Source organism: Antedon mediterranea, chromosome 2 (genome assembly GCF_964355755.1).
Source record: "Antedon mediterranea chromosome 2, ecAntMedi1.1, whole genome shotgun sequence".
Lineage (NCBI taxonomy): Eukaryota > Metazoa > Echinodermata > Crinoidea > Comatulida > Antedonidae > Antedon > Antedon mediterranea.
In genome coordinates this window covers 26,707,991-26,726,033 of record NC_092671.1, presented here as the reverse complement: position 1 = coordinate 26,726,033, position 18,043 = coordinate 26,707,991, and the positions used below count along the sequence as shown (strand labels likewise).

The following is an 18,043-nucleotide window of genomic DNA, read 5'->3' as shown; positions in this document are numbered from 1 at the left end:
TAATTCTTGTATAATGTATACATTAACTCTACCTATCAAGTTCACTCACTAACTAGAAAGCCAATCCGAGAGTGCATACCTCTGCCTACTGTAAAAATCTCCTACATAAGAATACTCCGGGAAAAAAATTATATATTTGTGTGTGTCTTAATGCTGTGTGTGATTTAGGCTAATTTCATTACAAGCATGTGTATATGAATTTGGTGTAATGGTTATGTAACCAGCCTTTCAACTAACAATAGATTCTGTTGACTAACAATAGAACAGCAACGCCAAAAACATTTGAAAAGAAATAAGTTTTTTAAAACTACTTGTATCAAAAAACCTGTAAATTCAATCAATTTATGTTTTAAAATTACAAATCACAAATTATAACTCCTGCCTCTTATACAAAAATTAAGTTTTTAGGACAAGTAGAAAAAATGCAATTTCAGTTTACTTGTTACTTTAAGGCTGCTCGCCGGCTTTTGAAAATTCTGTCCTATTCTGTTCTGAAAATTATACTAAAAAGTGGTCCAGAATTGGGACTATGGTTCGGATTGCATCCAAAATTTAATGGAGTGGTCCTTGACCACATATCTATCAGTATTTTCATTTTGGTAAAGATCTTGTAATTACTTTTTGAGTAATCCTGCTAACAAACAAACAAACGCGATCGATTACACAATACCTCCTTAAATGAAGGTAAAATATCTACCAAAACATGCAAGTTATTGTAGAGGTATATAGTTTTGAATTTTAACAAATTAATATTTGTGGTTAGCATAAAAATTGCTGTGATTTACAGTACCTTCGGTGTATTGTGATTGTGATGATTCGATAAATCCTTATAGTTTGCATATTAATTATCAGTGGGGAGAGCTGTACTTTCAAATTGATTAACAATATTTTAGACAGCTTGAATAATTCTATAAATTTTCAAAGTTAATCAATAAACATGTCTACTTCATTTGTCCTTTTGAAAATGTTTCACTAACACTAGCCATCAGTGGGAGCTCAGTAGTCTGGAGAATAACAATAGTATTTAACCACCAAGAATATTACATTAGACCAGAAATTATAAACAGAATCGACAACTACACTGTAAGTATGTAAAGAGTTCTGTTATTTTATTGTACAGTAATATTTAATACTGTGAATTATTTTAGATCATTCAAGTCAGATTATTGTGTTGTTAGTGTCATTTACCAGCACCTACAGCTAAATTTCGAAAAACTATAAATGACATTAGAACGACACCCTTACACTTAATTACTGCATAACCTGTCTTTTAAAACACCTTTTAAGCAATTTTATATGTTTTCACAAAGTATTTTATGTTTGATCTATTTCAGCATTGAAAATATTACATACGTGTTCAAATTAAACATAACTCTACATGATTGGTGTAAATTTTTGTATGAAGACAAAATATTGATTATAGTATATTTGTAAGTACACCTGGATACTACGCTGGGTTAGGCGAGAAAAGGAGAAAGCAGAAAATGGCCAGGCAAGAGGATAACCACCCTGTAAAGAAGTTTGTAGAAAAGCTTACAGAATGTTCAATGTGCTTTAAAGAAATGAAACAGCCTAAAAAGTGTGGGCATTCGTTCTGCCTAAATTGTCTACGTAAGCAAAAAAAAAATGCATGTTGTTTTTGATATTGTGTGTGCTTTGTGCAGAACTAAAACTAATGTTAAGCTGCCGATGTGCGAGAAATCTGATCATAATCAAGTTTTAAATGTATGGTGTGAAACATGCATGCAATTAATATGTATTGTTTGTCGTAACCAACAATTACATCATCGCCACAAACTAAATCATGTGACTTTTAGTGAAGTAATCCAGAAATATCGGAAAGAATATACACGCCAAAAGATAGAAGCAGAATCTTTGAACAGAATGTTTAAATAAGTATATTCTGAAAACGATCAGTTGCAAACAAAAATAAATTTTTTAGAGATAGAGAAAGAACAATACAAATAAAGATAAGTAAAAATAAAGAATGTGAATGTACAGATAGAATAAAACATAAAAGGATGCTGCAATCAAATCAACAAATGGTCCATGAATTACTATCTGAAAATTGTAATGAAATTAATGAATTAGTAGCTGTGAATGAAATCTTAGAAAGAGAGAAAAACGAAATTTTACAACGTGCACAGAGATATAGAAAAGAACACAAAAGAAAGCTGGAATCCAATCAACAAATGCTTGATAAAGTACTATCTGAAAATAGTAAGGCACAAGATCTGTGGAAAACAAAAATGAATGCCTTAGTGGCTGAGAATGACATGTTAAAACAAGAGAAAAATAGTGCAACCTTTTCCATACAATGTGTCTGTTCCATGCCAAGAATACATGAAACAAAAACTAAGGCCAACGATCGTGGACTAGGTCTACGCAATAATCAAGAAGGTAAAATACGTCCCTCATGGTTTAAGTATATGAAACGAAATCACTTGTCCGCCTTTATATTTATCTTGATTATCCTCAGTCTTTTCTGTTTATACTTTACATTGTAAGCAAGTTTATTTCTGAGCCATTCAAAAGTGGCTGGTTATGGTTGATTTAAATACTTCATTGTCTCAATATTGAAATGTAAAGGTTCGTGATAATTCGATAAACCCTTATTGTTTGCATAACAATTATCAAAACTAAGGCCAACGATCGTGGACTAGGTCTACGCCACAGTCAAGAAGGTAAAGTGCATCCTTCATGGTTCAAGCTTCAACTTAAAAAAATAAAACACTTGGCTGCCTTCATAATTATCTTGATTATCCTTTTCTGTTTATACTGTACATTGTATGTACGCTGCTAAGTAGGTTTATTTCTGAGCTGTTAAAAAGTAAGTGGTTTGTAATGGTTTTGGTAAAATATTCTTATACTTCCACACACAGGTTATACAAATTTGATTTATCATTCTTAAACACACTGGTAGGAAGTTTTTCTATCAAATGTTTCACAATTAAGCTGTGAGGTTAATCGAAGCTGTACTGGGTTTGACCATGGAGGTATATTTTTATACCTTCATGGTATGACCAACTAGCGTTCATTCATAGAAGTACTGTTACTACTACTAATTATTGTATACGGTTCTTTGTAATTTGTTATTATTTGCATACCTATATTATTATTGTATACGGTTCTTTGTAATTTGTTATTGTTTGCATACCTATATTATTATTGTATACGGTTCTTTGTAATTTGTTATTGTTTGCATACCTATATTATTATTGTATACGGTTCTTTGTAATTTGTTATTGTTTGCATACCTATATTATTATTGTATACGGTTCTTTGTAATTTGTTATTATTTGCATACCTATATTATTATTGTATACGGTTCTTTGTAATTTGTTATTGTTTGCATACCTATATTATTATTGTATACGGTTCTTTGTAATTTGTTATTGTTTGCATACCTATATTATTATTGTATACGGTTCTTTGTAATTTGTTATTGTTTGCATACCTATATTATTATTGTATACGGTTCTTTGTAATTTGTTATTGTTTGCATACCTATATTATTATTGTATACGGTTCTTTGTAATTTGTTATTGTTTGCATACCTATATTATTATTGTATACGGTTCTTTGTAATTTGTTATTATTTGCATACCTATATTATTATTGTATACGGTTCTTTGTAATTTGTTATTGTTTGCATACCTATATTATTATTGTATACGGTTCTTTGTAATTTGTTATTGTTTGCATACCTATATTATTATTGTATACGGTTCTTTGTAATTTGTTATTGTTTGCATACCTATATTATTATTGTATACGGTTCTTTGTAATTTGTTATTATTTGCATACCTATATTATTATTGTATACGGTTCTTTGTAATTTGTTATTGTTTGCATACCTATATTATTATTGTATACGGTTCTTTGTAATTTGTTATTGTTTGCATACCTATATTATTATTGTATACGGTTCTTTGTAATTTGTTATTGTTTGCATACCTATATTATTATTGTATACGGTTCTTTGTAATTTGTTATTGTTTGCATACCTATATTATTATTGTATACGGTTCTTTGTAATTTGTTATTATTTGCATACCTATATTATTATTGTATACGGTTCTTTGTAATTTGTTATTATTTGCATACCTATATTATTATTGTATACGGTTCTTTGTAATTTGTTATTGTTTGCATACCTATATTATTATTGTATACGGTTCTTTGTAATTTGTTATTGTTTGCATACCTATATTATTATTGTATACGGTTCTTTGTAATTTGTTATTATTTGCATACCTATATTATTATTGTATACGGTTCTTTGTAATTTGTTATTGTTTGCATACCTATATTATTATTGTATACGGTTCTTTGTAATTTGTTATTGTTTGCATACCTATATTATTATTGTATACGGTTCTTTGTAATTTGTTATTATTTGCATACCTATATTATTATTGTATACGGTTCTTTGTAATTTGTTATTGTTTGCATACCTATATTATTATTGTATACGGTTCTTTGTAATTTGTTATTGTTTGCATACCTATATTATTATTGTATACGGTTCTTTGTAATTTGTTATTATTTGCATACCTATATTATTATTGTATACGGTTCTTTGTAATTTGTTATTATTTGCATACCTATATTATTATTGTATACGGTTCTTTGTAATTTGTTATTGTTTGCATACCTATATTATTATTGTATACGGTTCTTTGTAATTTGTTATTGTTTGCATACCTATATTATTATTGTATACGGTTCTTTGTAATTTGTTATTGTTTGCATACCTATATTATTATTGTATACGGTTCTTTGTAATTTGTTATTGTTTGCATACCTATATTATTATTGTATACGGTTCTTTGTAATTTGTTATTATTTGCATACCTATATTATTATTGTATACGGTTCTTTGTAATTTGTTATTATTTGCATACCTATATTATTATTGTATACGGTTCTTTGTAATTTGTTATTGTTTGCATACCTATATTTAGATATAATCTAAAATAATGGTAATATAATCTATACTTGTATTATTGTATTATATGTTTTGTTTTTTCGTTGTTTTTTAGTTCCTAAAATTATTATTTCTATTTTTTTTTGAGGAGCAAATTCATTACAAGCTCTGCTTTCTTTTATAGGCTCATCCATTTTATTGTTAAAATGAAATTTTAAAAATAAGAAGAAGTCAATCTGTGGCGACTTTAGTATATATACTCTCTGATGAAGGTAAAAGGTCTACCAAAACATGTATTTTACTGTATGAAGTTTTATTTCTAGCTATCAAATAAATATTTTTTATAATGGTTTAGCAAAATCGTGATTTTTCTTTGATCTATTAAAATTAGAAAGTCCAATTACCTGCATAGCTTGAATCAACTGCTCATTAAGAGAGCTGATCACATCAGCACTAGTGACTGCCATGGAAGCAGGCAGGGGTATCTGTTGTACTGTTACTGCTCCCTTTCCAATCTCACGAAGTATCACAACCTCAGCGTCAAGTTTTACAATCTAAAGAAAAATTTAATAATCAGAAATCATGTTGTCATGGCATAGTTGTCAAGTTGGAACTGGAAGCAACTCAACTGCTCTCGCGCACACTGGTTTCTCTATCATGTATGAATCTCATGTATGATGGGTAACCACAACTAGTTACGCTCAGATATGTGTCAACATAGGCTCTCGTGCACAATAGATCCTCTTTTATGTACGAATTTTATGATGGTTAATCACGAAAAGTTTCGATCAGTTCCATGTCAAAATAAGCGCTCGTCTCAGTTCTATTCATTTGCTCAAAAGTTAAAATGAGTTCTCTAGCGCAATTCATTTCTTTTAGAGTGAAATGCGTTCTAAGGTGCAGAATTGGGCAGCTCGCTTGGTGGTGTGTGCAAAAAAGTATGATCATGTTATACCATTGTTAAAAGCTGTGGAATCGCGTGTTTAATTAAAGATCCTGCTGCTGGTGTTCCGATGCCTAAATAGTTGCGCTTCCAAATAGAAAGTGAGAAATAAGATCTAGTCATCAGGTGCTACTGGACATTCCGAGGAGCAAACATAGTTGGGCAAATCTGACTTTCAGTATTGCTGGACCTAAGCTCTGAACTACTCAAAACTCACATTTTCGGATAATATTGGCAGCGCTAGGAGCAATGACTGTTGGAATGGCGCTATATAAAACGAACAATTGATTGATTTTGCATTTTACTAACAACAATTTCTTTCACTACCAATCACAAAAGAGCATATCCATTGACATTACTAAATTATGTGTGCAACAAAGGTATTGGCTCTAAACACAACTCACCTTACTGTTTGCCTTTTCCACCTCAAGCCTAGCTTTTTCATAATCTGTCCTAGCCTGGCGTAGCTCCCTACGCAATTCTTCATTCCTCCCTGTTAACTGGTCAACCTGAGCCTTAAGGTACACCTGGGCCTCATATTTACCATCCACTGTTTTAGCCTCCATCATCTATGAAAAAGGAACGGACAGCATGTAATCGAATCAAAAATATATATCTATTAATCAATAATAGACTGTATACCATTATCTTAAAACAAAAACAAACAATAATTGCAGTTCTCATAGCTAAGAGTTCAAGGATAAGTTTAGGTTCAAATAATATAATATTCCAGCAGAGGTGATGTGAGCTGAGCCCTTACAGTAATTCGAGAGAGTACTTCTCTCTACACTTCACTTTAGCAGAATATTAACACAAGAAACCTATTAATGAATGAATTCACCACAGTCACATAATAGTGTGAAGCTCCAAGGTGCACCACTGCACTTACCGCCAGAATTTTCTCCAATGTTGGGACGTGCATGTATGCATCACGCCCTCCTGGCTTTGTACTGCTCTCTTTCAGGGACTCCAGAATCTCTTTCATTGCTCTGCCTAGCTTGTCATTCTCTTCTGTTAGGTCTTTATTTTTTTCTTCCAACTCAGCAGCTTTAGCTCTGAACTTGTCTGAAAGTTTGTCTGCTTTTTCTAGTTCCTTTTCCATTTGTACGGCCTACACATAACACACATTTTATTTTGATTAAACCAGAATTGAAAAGATGGCCATAAAGAGAAAAAGTGCTGTTACAGAGCATTTAAGAATCATGATATGCCCAACCGTCATTTAACATGTGCTGCCTAATCAATCCAATGACAAGGTAACAAAATATAAAAATTAATTATGGGGAGCGAGTCATCAGCTGATATGATTTTATGGGTATGAAGTATGGCACTCCTGCATTAATTACTAAACAATTCCCTAACACATATTATATAACACTTATTTCTGTAATTTGATTGGACGATTGTGGGTTACATGGTGTGCAATAGTATGTACTATTAAACTCTATCATGAAGTAATACTTTTTTTCATTTTTTTCAAGTACGGGAACAGAATCTATTATTACATAAAATTCTATTTCTTCACTCAGACTTCTATAGCCTCGTAAAAATAGAATTTCATCTTTCACCTCATAAAATTGTTTATACCATTACACTCATAAGTATTCATTATTTGTAAAATATATTATTACCATAATTAAAAATCTTAATACTTACTTTAACTTTGATAGAATCTGATGGTTCTGCTGACTTGGCCTCACTCATGAACTTGGTGACTGTATCAGATAACTTAGTCTTGCGGCCATGTTTGATGTCTTCAGTAAACTCATCAATGGCTACCATTTCATCTGCTGTTAAGCCAAGTGCGACCGCTCTATAAAGAAATATAAACGAACATATAGTCAGTTTTCACCAATGGGTTAAGTTTGAATTTGTTATTTATTTAATTTAGTTTTTAACAAATTCTGAATCACAACTCTATTTTCCAGATATATGTATCGGCACAGAAGACATACACATAACAAAATATTAAACTTTCTATAAAAGCAAAGTACTTTTTGTTGTTAACTCTCAACTGGTAACAGTTTTTTAGCATTGGTGAAAGGGTTGCATCAGGCCATGTGTTTCTTATGTCAAAAGCTCACTACAATCTTAATTTTCTAGTCATTTGACCTTCACCTTTGACCTCGTTGTGCCGCCAGTATACGAATCTGCTTTTTCAGGTTAAGACGTTCCTCTTCTAAACGCTCAACTTCTTTCATTAGGACTTGGTTCATGGCACGGTCTTGTTGTTGCACAACAGCACGATTCTTTTTAAAGTCTGCCAGATCCACTGGTTCCTTAGGATCTAGGCCCAGTCTTTCTCTCAGATCTTCGTTTTCTTCCATAAGGTCATTCATCTGCAGTTCCAATTTGTTTGTATGCTGTGTAACTTGCTCAATGTTTCTTAAATGAAATAAGAATTATTAAATGCCAACAGAGAGAAAAAAGAAGTATAAAAGACAATTTTATTTAGCTTCATTAATAGGCATATTGTTGTACACATCTGAAATCTGTAAATATGTTCTATCCAGGTGCACTCCAAACTTATAATATTTTTGAAAGGGTTGAGCAGTAAGGTCTAAGCATTGTGGTCACATTAGTTCTTAATTGTGCATATCCTATGAACAAGGCATTGAGAGTAACCGGTCTTGAACCAATTCCTCACATGCTAGTTATATATTCTTTACCATTACACCTCACCACCAATTCTTCTAAATGGTATTATTCCCTACCTATCTCTTATTGAAATCTGTCGTTTGCATTCTTTAATCTCTTGAACTGCTTCTGCTAAGCCATATTCTCCCTGTAAACAAAGTATGAAATTGAAAGAATGCTTAATTTAAAAAAACATTATAACCTGTAAGCTCAATACTTTGGCGAATTTTAAGAGGTCTACCCAGAAACATTATCTCAAGCCTCCAAACTCTGAAAAATGAAATATCAGGAGAATTTAAGAGAAAGGCCAAACAAAAGAGGATAAAACAAAATATCTAAGGCATTTCTATTTATATAGGTATAATACCAGGCACTTTCCAAGTGTAGCAAAGGTGTTGGGCCAATGTATTTTTACTTTTAATTAAAAAACTAGAGATTAGTAAATAATAATAAGCACTTACAGATTCATACTCTCTCATTCGTGCAAGAGCATCATTAAGTTGTTGATCTTTCTCGCGAGCATCTTGCTCAGCATGACGAGTACGATCATCTGCAGACTTGACATCGTCCTCTTGAGCACGTAGTGTGTCTCTCATCTGACGAATTGTGTTCTGTTGTCGAATAGATGGAGCTAGAAAAATTTAAGCTTAAATAAGATATATAATAACAAAACAGATTTTTTGCATGGATTGTCATTATTAATTAACTACCAGTGGATTAGACCATTGTAAGAAGAGTGACACATTTTTTCAATCTTGTTAATATATATTTTGAAATAATTTAATATATAAAGAAAAATGTGGTTTAATGTTAATATTTTATGTCTATATGCATGTGTGCAAAAGATTAACTTTTATATTAAACAAATATACAAACGTCCATTTTTATAATATAGAAAATAAGATAAATCATGGTTACAGAAAAACAAAACAGGAAATACGTTGACTTCCAGCTCTACCACCAAAACATTTTCAGAAGCGTGTTTATGACTAGAGAATACTTTTGTATTTTACACACCTCCACCAGCTTTGGCTTGTTCCTTCAAATCCGCTAGTTCTTCTGTCACTCTGTTGAATTCATCTGTATATGTCTCCAATTGGTCTCTCAAGCCTTGAATCACTTTGTTCTTTTCTTCTACTGCCTAAAAGATTCAACAAAAAGAAGAGTTGAATGCATAGTAAGTTATTATATAAATAATGAATAGATGGAATATACATACAAGTTGGTTTACAAAATGAGCAACAGTAATGTGCCTTTGCACAAAATTCTTAAAATGTTAATATCTTTTGAGACATGCAATGTAAAAAATAATCATGAGGATGGATCCAAATGATGCTGGACATATGATACAATCAGCCAATTAAACTGCAAGGACAAATTACCTGCTGTAACATGGTGATACTCGACTTCTCTGTGTCCATCTGAGATGCCATGATCTGGTTTTTCTGCTCTTGAATCACTCTGTTTAGGTCATTAATTTCATCATCCTTTTCACTCAATACAATCTAATAATGTTTAAAAATATGAAACAGCATATCAAAAGAATATGAACATTTGATGAACATTTAATTAAAATGTCTGTACTAATTCAGGTGGTGGAGCTTACTTTCCACTCCTCGACTTTCCGGTTGACCGCCTCCATGACCTCATCGTCGCCACTTGACTGCTGCTGCATCTGGGTGGTCTGATCATGAATCTAAAAATTATAATTAAAGAATACATATTAATATAATAATATGTCGACTGGCATGTTTACTGATACTAAACATTGTTAACCATTAGTCTAGGCAATCTAGCATTTGAAATCAAATTGCAAACAAGGTTTTAATTCAACAAATATGATGATGGGACGAAATTCTACAAATAACTTCTTGGTCACACTTTGGAAACATATGCTGATTAGCTGAAATATGCAAATTAGGGGAAAAATATAGGGCACTAAAACCATTAGTATCTTACCTCTTTCCTAAGGATTTCATTCTCCCTGCGGATGTTCTCTGTGACCGTGTCAGACTGCTGGAGAACAAGTTTAAGCTTGTCATAGTCTTCTGTCATAGACTCCATCTCATCTACTGCTTTGCGCAACTTTACAGACATGTCCAGGACCTGAGCTTGCATCTTATCATTTGCATCGGTCAGATTCTAGACAAAAAGAAAGAAACTGGGTCATTTTTATTCTACAATTCAAATTCCTTTATTATCCAAAAAAATAAAAATTAACAATTTAAAAGCATACCATAAATAGGTAACAAACTAAAATAGAATTTGTTTGGAGCAATAAATATCATTTTCTTATAATGTAAACTTGTATAATAATATACAGATATTTGTGCAGCTAGCTTCCTCATTGTCTTGTGGGGGTAACCTAAGTTAACAGTATTAATTTAAATGATACAATAATAAATATTATAATGTACTATGCATATTTCCATCCATAGAGAGAATTAAAGAATAGGAGTTAGCTTCAGAAAAAAAAAGGAATTTAAAGCAAATTTGTGATAAAGATTTTTGTAATAAGAGAAAATGTGAATATGGGTTGAAATGTAGTATTAATATCACTCTTTATTTGGTAAAAAAAACAACCACATGAATATCTAAACAAGTTTAAAAGATGGCAACATAGATCTGCAGTAAAATAACATCAAACCTTACTTGTATCTCCTCTAACTGCTCATTAAGTTCACTATTTTTCTTTCTTAGTTTTTCCTGGACATCAAAATCATCACCACGTTTCATGATTAAACTTTCTCGCTGCGATTCAAGCTGACGTTGATAGTCTCGAAGGTCATGCCTCAACGCATCATTCTAAAACATTTGAGATTGAAAAATGATTACTATGACATCATTATCAACAGTGGTGTGTTGGTAGTTCAGTTCAGTTCAAAAAACATATATTTGTTCAACAATGGCATATTATTTTACAGTGTAATATATAGGTGTGTACATTATTTAAATGAAACATGGTAATAAGCCATCATTTGTAGTCTGAGATATCTATTTATATAATTATTTTTTCCATTACCATTACTATGCAAACATTTTGCAAACAACTTCTAAAATATATGATAATAAAAGGTATCAAGGTATCCTTCTTGTTCATTGTCTGAAAATGGTTGATTTTAAAATAATTAATATTAAAATATGTTTTATTTATACTTACATCTTTCTTAAGTTCTCTTGCATCTGCTTCTGCATCTGTTGCTCGTTGGTTGAACTGAAAAAGAAAAAAGGATTTCAAATTCATATGTATGATAGAAATACAGTGAGGATGAAATAAATTATTGTAATTATCATCGCATGGTTTCAAAAAGTTTAATAATTTAATATTTTAATATTTACCCTTTCAACCTCTTTCTGTTCTTTTTCTAGCTCCCTCTCCTTGTCTCGGATTTCTCCCTGCATAAGGTCAACCTGTCGGGTCAGTTCTTGTATCTCTGTCTGCAACATACGCACATCTCTGGAACCGCCACCTGACTCGCCCATTCTCTACAAATGTTATTTTTTCAAATATCCATAAAATCACAGAGAAAAACTGAATTGCTAGGGATTTACAAAATATAGAAATATACAGAACGTAGATATTTCCCGTATTTCCAAAGAACAAGCAGGGTGTAACTAATAGTATTGTACGTTTATTGATGTTTATTTTTTATATTTCTATATATCTATATTTTGTAAATCCCAATCAATTTGATCTCTTAGTGTACAATAGGGAGCTTTCGACAATTACGATTAGCTTTTTTTACGGACCGTCAAATACGGGTTCATATTCGATGGTTGAAATCACAACTACGCATGCGCTCAACGATAAAAATACAATACAATACATAAACAATGCGCGCGTCGTAGAAACGGGCGTAATAGGGAATTATATCTCATACATATTGACCAATCGGATTACAGAAGTCACGTACACTAAGAGATAAAAAATTACATTACAAATTAATTAATTGAAAATTAACTATATTCTTCTATGAATATATATATATATATATTGCACTGATGAAGGGCTAGTGTTGCCCGAAAGCTCTGCTAATTTTTCTGGCTTTTTGCTTTTTTTTTGTATCTCCATTGAGATCCTGCCACTGATACCCACAGCATTGTCATTTTTTCAGTAATTTGCCCTTGGATTTATATATATTAATTGTGATACAAATTAAAGAAAAAGTTAATGCACATTAAAAATAGAGAAAACTTTTAATATGTTTAACTAACATTCTGCTGCTTAAAAAACAACTAATTTATTAGGATGGTTATAGTCTACAGAAACTTCTATTGTACTAGCATGGACCTATAAATAGGTCCATGGTACTAGTAAACGACTATATATTGCACCAATCATTTTATCCATAACCAGAGTTACATCACAAAATCCATTGGGTGTTTTAAACTGTCTATATGAGAACGTTTTCTACCGGTTTTGCAAGTTTGTTTGGTAACAGCTGCTTTTAAATCCTGCTGCTCCCACAGGGAGCACAAGCTACTGTTGATTAATGGGTCATTCTAGCCCAATTCAACCAATGACTTATGAATGACCTGATTGGACTACAGAAGTTTGAAAAGCATTTTCTCACAAAATATCTTCAATTTGGATTTTTGATAGCTTACATGGAAAATTATATTTTCCTTTAAAAAATATGCCAAAAAAGGCAGCCGTGGGTAAATTAAAAAGGTTGTTACAGAAAAATGACCATACATAATGTTTTATCAAATCGATATAACATTTTTATATTCCCCTGATTTGCTATCCAATGGTACCTTATTTGCAAAAATTGATCTATAAATAAGAAAAATATGGACGGTTGAAATAGACTGCAGTATCAGATTACTTTAAAATTACATTACTGGAAAAAACAAAAACAAAACTGCATGATTTTCGTACAACGAAACAAAATTCTTTTTAATGATCTTACTCTCAATCTTGTTACTTCATCTTCCAGGTCTCGTATTTGATCCATTAAATCTTGTTCTGAAATGTTGTATTTAATACAAATAATGAATGTTTATTATTTAAATGGGGAGAATATTTTCATGATTTAAAAGATAATTGACTGATTTAACGAGGCAGTGCCGAGTTAAATAGAACAGTCAGGTTTTCAGTACCTGCGGAATGGAACAGATATACAGTAGATGGCGCACACTACAAGGTGGTTTTTTAATACTTAAGTCACCACCGTTTCATTACAGTAGGTTTTAACTGGATTTTAAGGAAGAACAATGTATATTACTTTGAATGAATATCCAAAATAAAGTAAGATTTATAACGTTTACTATGTGGTAAAACTACTACTAAACAACCTAGTCAGGTAGGAAACATTCAGATACATTCAATTACAGTATGTTTTACTATTGATTTTAGATTCTTTGCATTTCAACACATTGAGGATAGCTATCTAGTGTTAATCCTTGTTTGGTCTCGCACTGCCCCGCATTAAATGTATGACAATGCAGAAATCATACCTGCCAACAAAGTCACTTTCATTCATGAAATGCGGGCACAAATTTTGGATATTGGTGCTCAAATTCTAAATTGTTAAATAATTTGTAATCTGTGAGCAAAATGTGCTCGCCATGGTCGCAGTCATGCTTGTTATTGCGGGAAATGACATGTAGTTCACGACTAGCATAAGTGATCATAATTTGTGCACTGACGGTTCATACATCACAGTGAGTTTCTGAATGATAGGTTGCTAATACAGACCTAGCGTACAATAACAATATGGATATAGTATTCACACAAGGCATGAACTATATGCATGACAACATATGGCATTAGATGGCACTCATTGCCATGCATTGAATTTGCAACAGTGTGGACCAAAATGTGTGCAAGTGTCAACAGGGCCCGGCAGCGAAAATTTTTTTCCCAAAGACTTTCTCTGAAAGTCCTATTTTAGGGAGCAATATTATGAATGCATCATGTTTCATCTGCTCTGTGCTCTGAATGATCTTTTTAATACATTTTCCGTCGAGCCGTCTGTGTAGTCAAATGGATTAGACTACGGACTTTGCATGGTGGGGTTCGAATCCCATGACCAACTTCTTTTTACTTTAGCAGACCTCCCAACTTGGATTGACAAAAAATAGGGAGATTTTTTCAGTAAAAAATATATTATTACGACGCGTTATGCGACGCGCGTTACACAACAAAGATATACAAAAATAAATTGTCTCTGTTTTTCAAAATGCTACAATACAATATTATATTTTCATCTTTCATCTTATGTACATTATTAACATAACACAATTAGTGCCTTTGAGCATTTAGCTCTGTAAGTTGTTTTTTGGTTGCTTTCTTTGCGTTAGTAAGCACATATCTTTTCGCAATCTCAGCGTCCGGGAACATAGCTGGAAAAAGGTGGTTTGCGTGCTGCGTAATGGCGAATGGAAGATTGTGTTCTACAATTGGTCGAAGCGGCCGCCAACCAAAGCGGCCGCCAGTTTAATATCGTCATTTGTATGGAACGCCATGTGCGCTTTAATCTTTGATTGTCGTTGTCAACGCCATGGCCTATGGCGAGTTGAGTTACAGCTAAATAAATATAAGCCAACTCATGTACTATCAAATCTTTATATTTCTATAATAATTAAGTTTGCCTGCCGATAAATTAATGTATATTTTATTTGTATTTACTATTAACTAATACATATATCGAAATATATTTTGCCGAACCTTTATATCTCGTTTACATACTATTGAATCCTTATACAGTATTGCAATAATAATTTACGTACGGTATTGCCGAATATTTATATCTCATTTACATACTATCGAATTTTATACAGTATTGCATTAATAATTTACGTACGGTATTGCCGAATATTTATATCTCATTTAAATACTATTGAATCCTTATACAGTATTGCAATAATATTAATTTACGTACGGTATTGCCGAATATTTATATCTCATTTACATTTAACTATCGAATTTTATACAGTATTGCAATAATAATTTACGTACGGTATTGCCGAATATTTATATCTCATTTACATTTAACTATCGAATTTTATACAGTATTGCAATAATAATTTACGTACGGTATTGCCGAATATTTATATCTCATTTACATTTAACTATCGAATTTTATACAGTATTGCAATAATAATTTACGTACGGTATTGCCGAATATTTATATCTCATTTGCAGACTTAATCGAATCTTTATACAGTATTGCATTAAATAATAATTTACGTACGGTATTGCCGAATATTTATATCTCGTTTACATACGATTGAATCCTTATACAGATTGCAATAATAATTTACGTATACGGTATTGCCGAATCCTTATATCTCGTTTATATACTATTGAATCCTTATACAGTATTGCATTAATAATTTACGTACGGTATTGCCGAATCTTGATATCTCATTTGACATATGTACTATTGAATCTATATACAGTATTGCCGAATCTTGATGTCTCATTTGACATACTATCGAATCTTTATACAGTATTGCATTAATAATTTACGTACGGTATTGCCGAATCTTTATATCTAGTTTACATACTATCGAATTTTATACAGTATTGCAATAATAATTTACGTACGGTATTGCCGAATATTTATATCTCATTTACATTTAACTATCGAATTTTATACAGTATTGCAATAATAATTTACGTATGGTATTGCCGAATCTTTATATCTCGTTTACATACTATTGAATCCTTATACAGTATTGTAATAATAATTTACGTATGGTATTGCCGAATCTTTAAATCTAGTTTACATACTATTGAATCTTTATACAGTATTGCATTAATAATTTACGTACGGTATTGCCGAATCTTGATATCTCATTTACAGACTTAATCGAATCTTTATACAGTATTGCATTAATAATTTACGTACGGTATTGCCGAATCTTGATATCTCATTTACAGACTTAATCGAATCTTTATACAGTATTGCATTAATAATTTACGTACGGTATTGCCGAATCTTGATATCTCATTTACAGACTTAATCGAATCTTTATACAGTATTGCATTAAATAATAATTTACGTACGGTATTGCCGAATATTTATATCTTGCAGTTTACATACTATCGAATCTTTATACAGTATTGCAATAATAATTTACGTACGGTATTGCCGAATATTAATATCTCATTTACATACTGTACTATCGAATCTTGGTTTTTATTATTAGTAATAGGGTGTGTTATACATTTAAGTGTTATTCCATTGTAATACATTGTTTGTGTTTTCAATAAAGCAACATGGGACGCGCACCTAATGTGCAGCAGCACTATTGCTGGCCGTCAGTCGAGTTATTAGCAGAAATTCGCGTAATTAATTACCGTATCAAACAGACACTTTCATCTTATTTAAGTATTTAAAACTCAGTTTCAATTGATCAATATTTAAATATCTTAAGTAATAAAATAGTGTAGGATATTAAATAAATTGCTGTCATCATGTTATTGTAATTAAATTATGATTGCGAACACTACTATAGTTACTTTACTAATTAATTAATATAGGCCTACAATAACAAATATTTTTAATTATTAATATACAGTATTTATATATTTTGATATACTTTATTGATTGGTTTATTTATATATAATTCTTAATAATTGGCTTATTATTATATTATATTAATATACAATATAACACCACAATGTATTTTATAGACTTTATTAAATATTAAACATATGTATATCATTTAGAACAGTTAAAATAAGTAATCATCGATTCGCCCTTTCGTTTAAAAGAACGTACGCGTATCACATTCAATCTGTAAAAAAAAAGAAAATAAATTGAATAATAATGTAGATTGTTATTTACGTCCGAGGTAAAGAAAACCTGTCGAAACAATGACGATCAAAGATTACAAAACAACGACAATCAAAGCGCACACGGCGTTCCATACAGATTACCGTTATTGAACTAGCGGCCGCTTTAGTTGGCGGCCGCTTCGACCGTAATCCGTATAAAGCACCTCCGCGTTTATAACCTTTTCTGCTATTGGATCTCTGTTTATATTGAACAACAAAGTCTGGCATTGGTTCAAAGCTCTTGCAACTTTTTCATGCTTCTTTGTCTGTAAAAAATATCAATTTCAATAACTAATTACAGATCTAGGCTAAATATTTTTTTTTAGGCTAAATATTATATTTTTAAAAACATAGATAGGCCTAGATAACATACAGTTTTGTACCTAGACGTACGTATGACCACCACCAGGCCTAGTAGCCGAATCGACAGGCCAACTACAGGCCTAGCCTATCTAAGGTTCACCAATCCCTAGGCCTGGAGTGACTGAACGACGCCGTTTAGTAACCTACTGGCACTGTTGAGGCCTAGGCTAGGCCTACAAAGGCTAGTCGAGTGAACACTACTAGCCTAGCTTCAATGGTTGCAGCCTTGCGTCTAACATTTTCTGGCCTTTTGTAGTTTATTTAATTATACATTAAAAAAGCACATAACATATGAAAAATAAAATAAACTTACGTCATTTCTACCGCCATGACTTATATTAAATGTCAAATTGCACAGCGTGCATCAGCTAGTAGCTGA

General features: G+C 31.6%; 1 protein-coding gene across 1 annotated transcript in view; it reads right to left on the bottom strand.

Moving 5' to 3' along the window:
- The window catches only part of LOC140040808 (centrosomal protein of 290 kDa-like), a 103,932-nt gene that overhangs the window by 80,466 nt on the left and 5,423 nt on the right, over nt 1–18,043 (bottom strand). The window contains exons 4-18 of the mRNA XM_072087025.1: nt 13,424–13,479; nt 11,850–11,996; nt 11,671–11,724; nt 11,163–11,315; nt 10,470–10,652; nt 10,117–10,206; nt 9,893–10,015; nt 9,528–9,651; nt 8,972–9,141; nt 8,588–8,658; nt 7,992–8,258; nt 7,530–7,686; nt 6,763–6,984; nt 6,278–6,442; nt 5,335–5,484 (exon numbers count right to left, since the gene is read on the bottom strand). Coding sequence (XP_071943126.1) covers nt 5,335–5,484; nt 6,278–6,442; nt 6,763–6,984; nt 7,530–7,686; nt 7,992–8,258; nt 8,588–8,658; nt 8,972–9,141; nt 9,528–9,651; nt 9,893–10,015; nt 10,117–10,206; nt 10,470–10,652; nt 11,163–11,315; nt 11,671–11,724; nt 11,850–11,996; nt 13,424–13,479 — 2,132 coding nt within the window. The remainder of the gene's footprint in view (nt 1–5,334; nt 5,485–6,277; nt 6,443–6,762; nt 6,985–7,529; nt 7,687–7,991; nt 8,259–8,587; nt 8,659–8,971; nt 9,142–9,527; nt 9,652–9,892; nt 10,016–10,116; nt 10,207–10,469; nt 10,653–11,162; nt 11,316–11,670; nt 11,725–11,849; nt 11,997–13,423; nt 13,480–18,043) is intronic.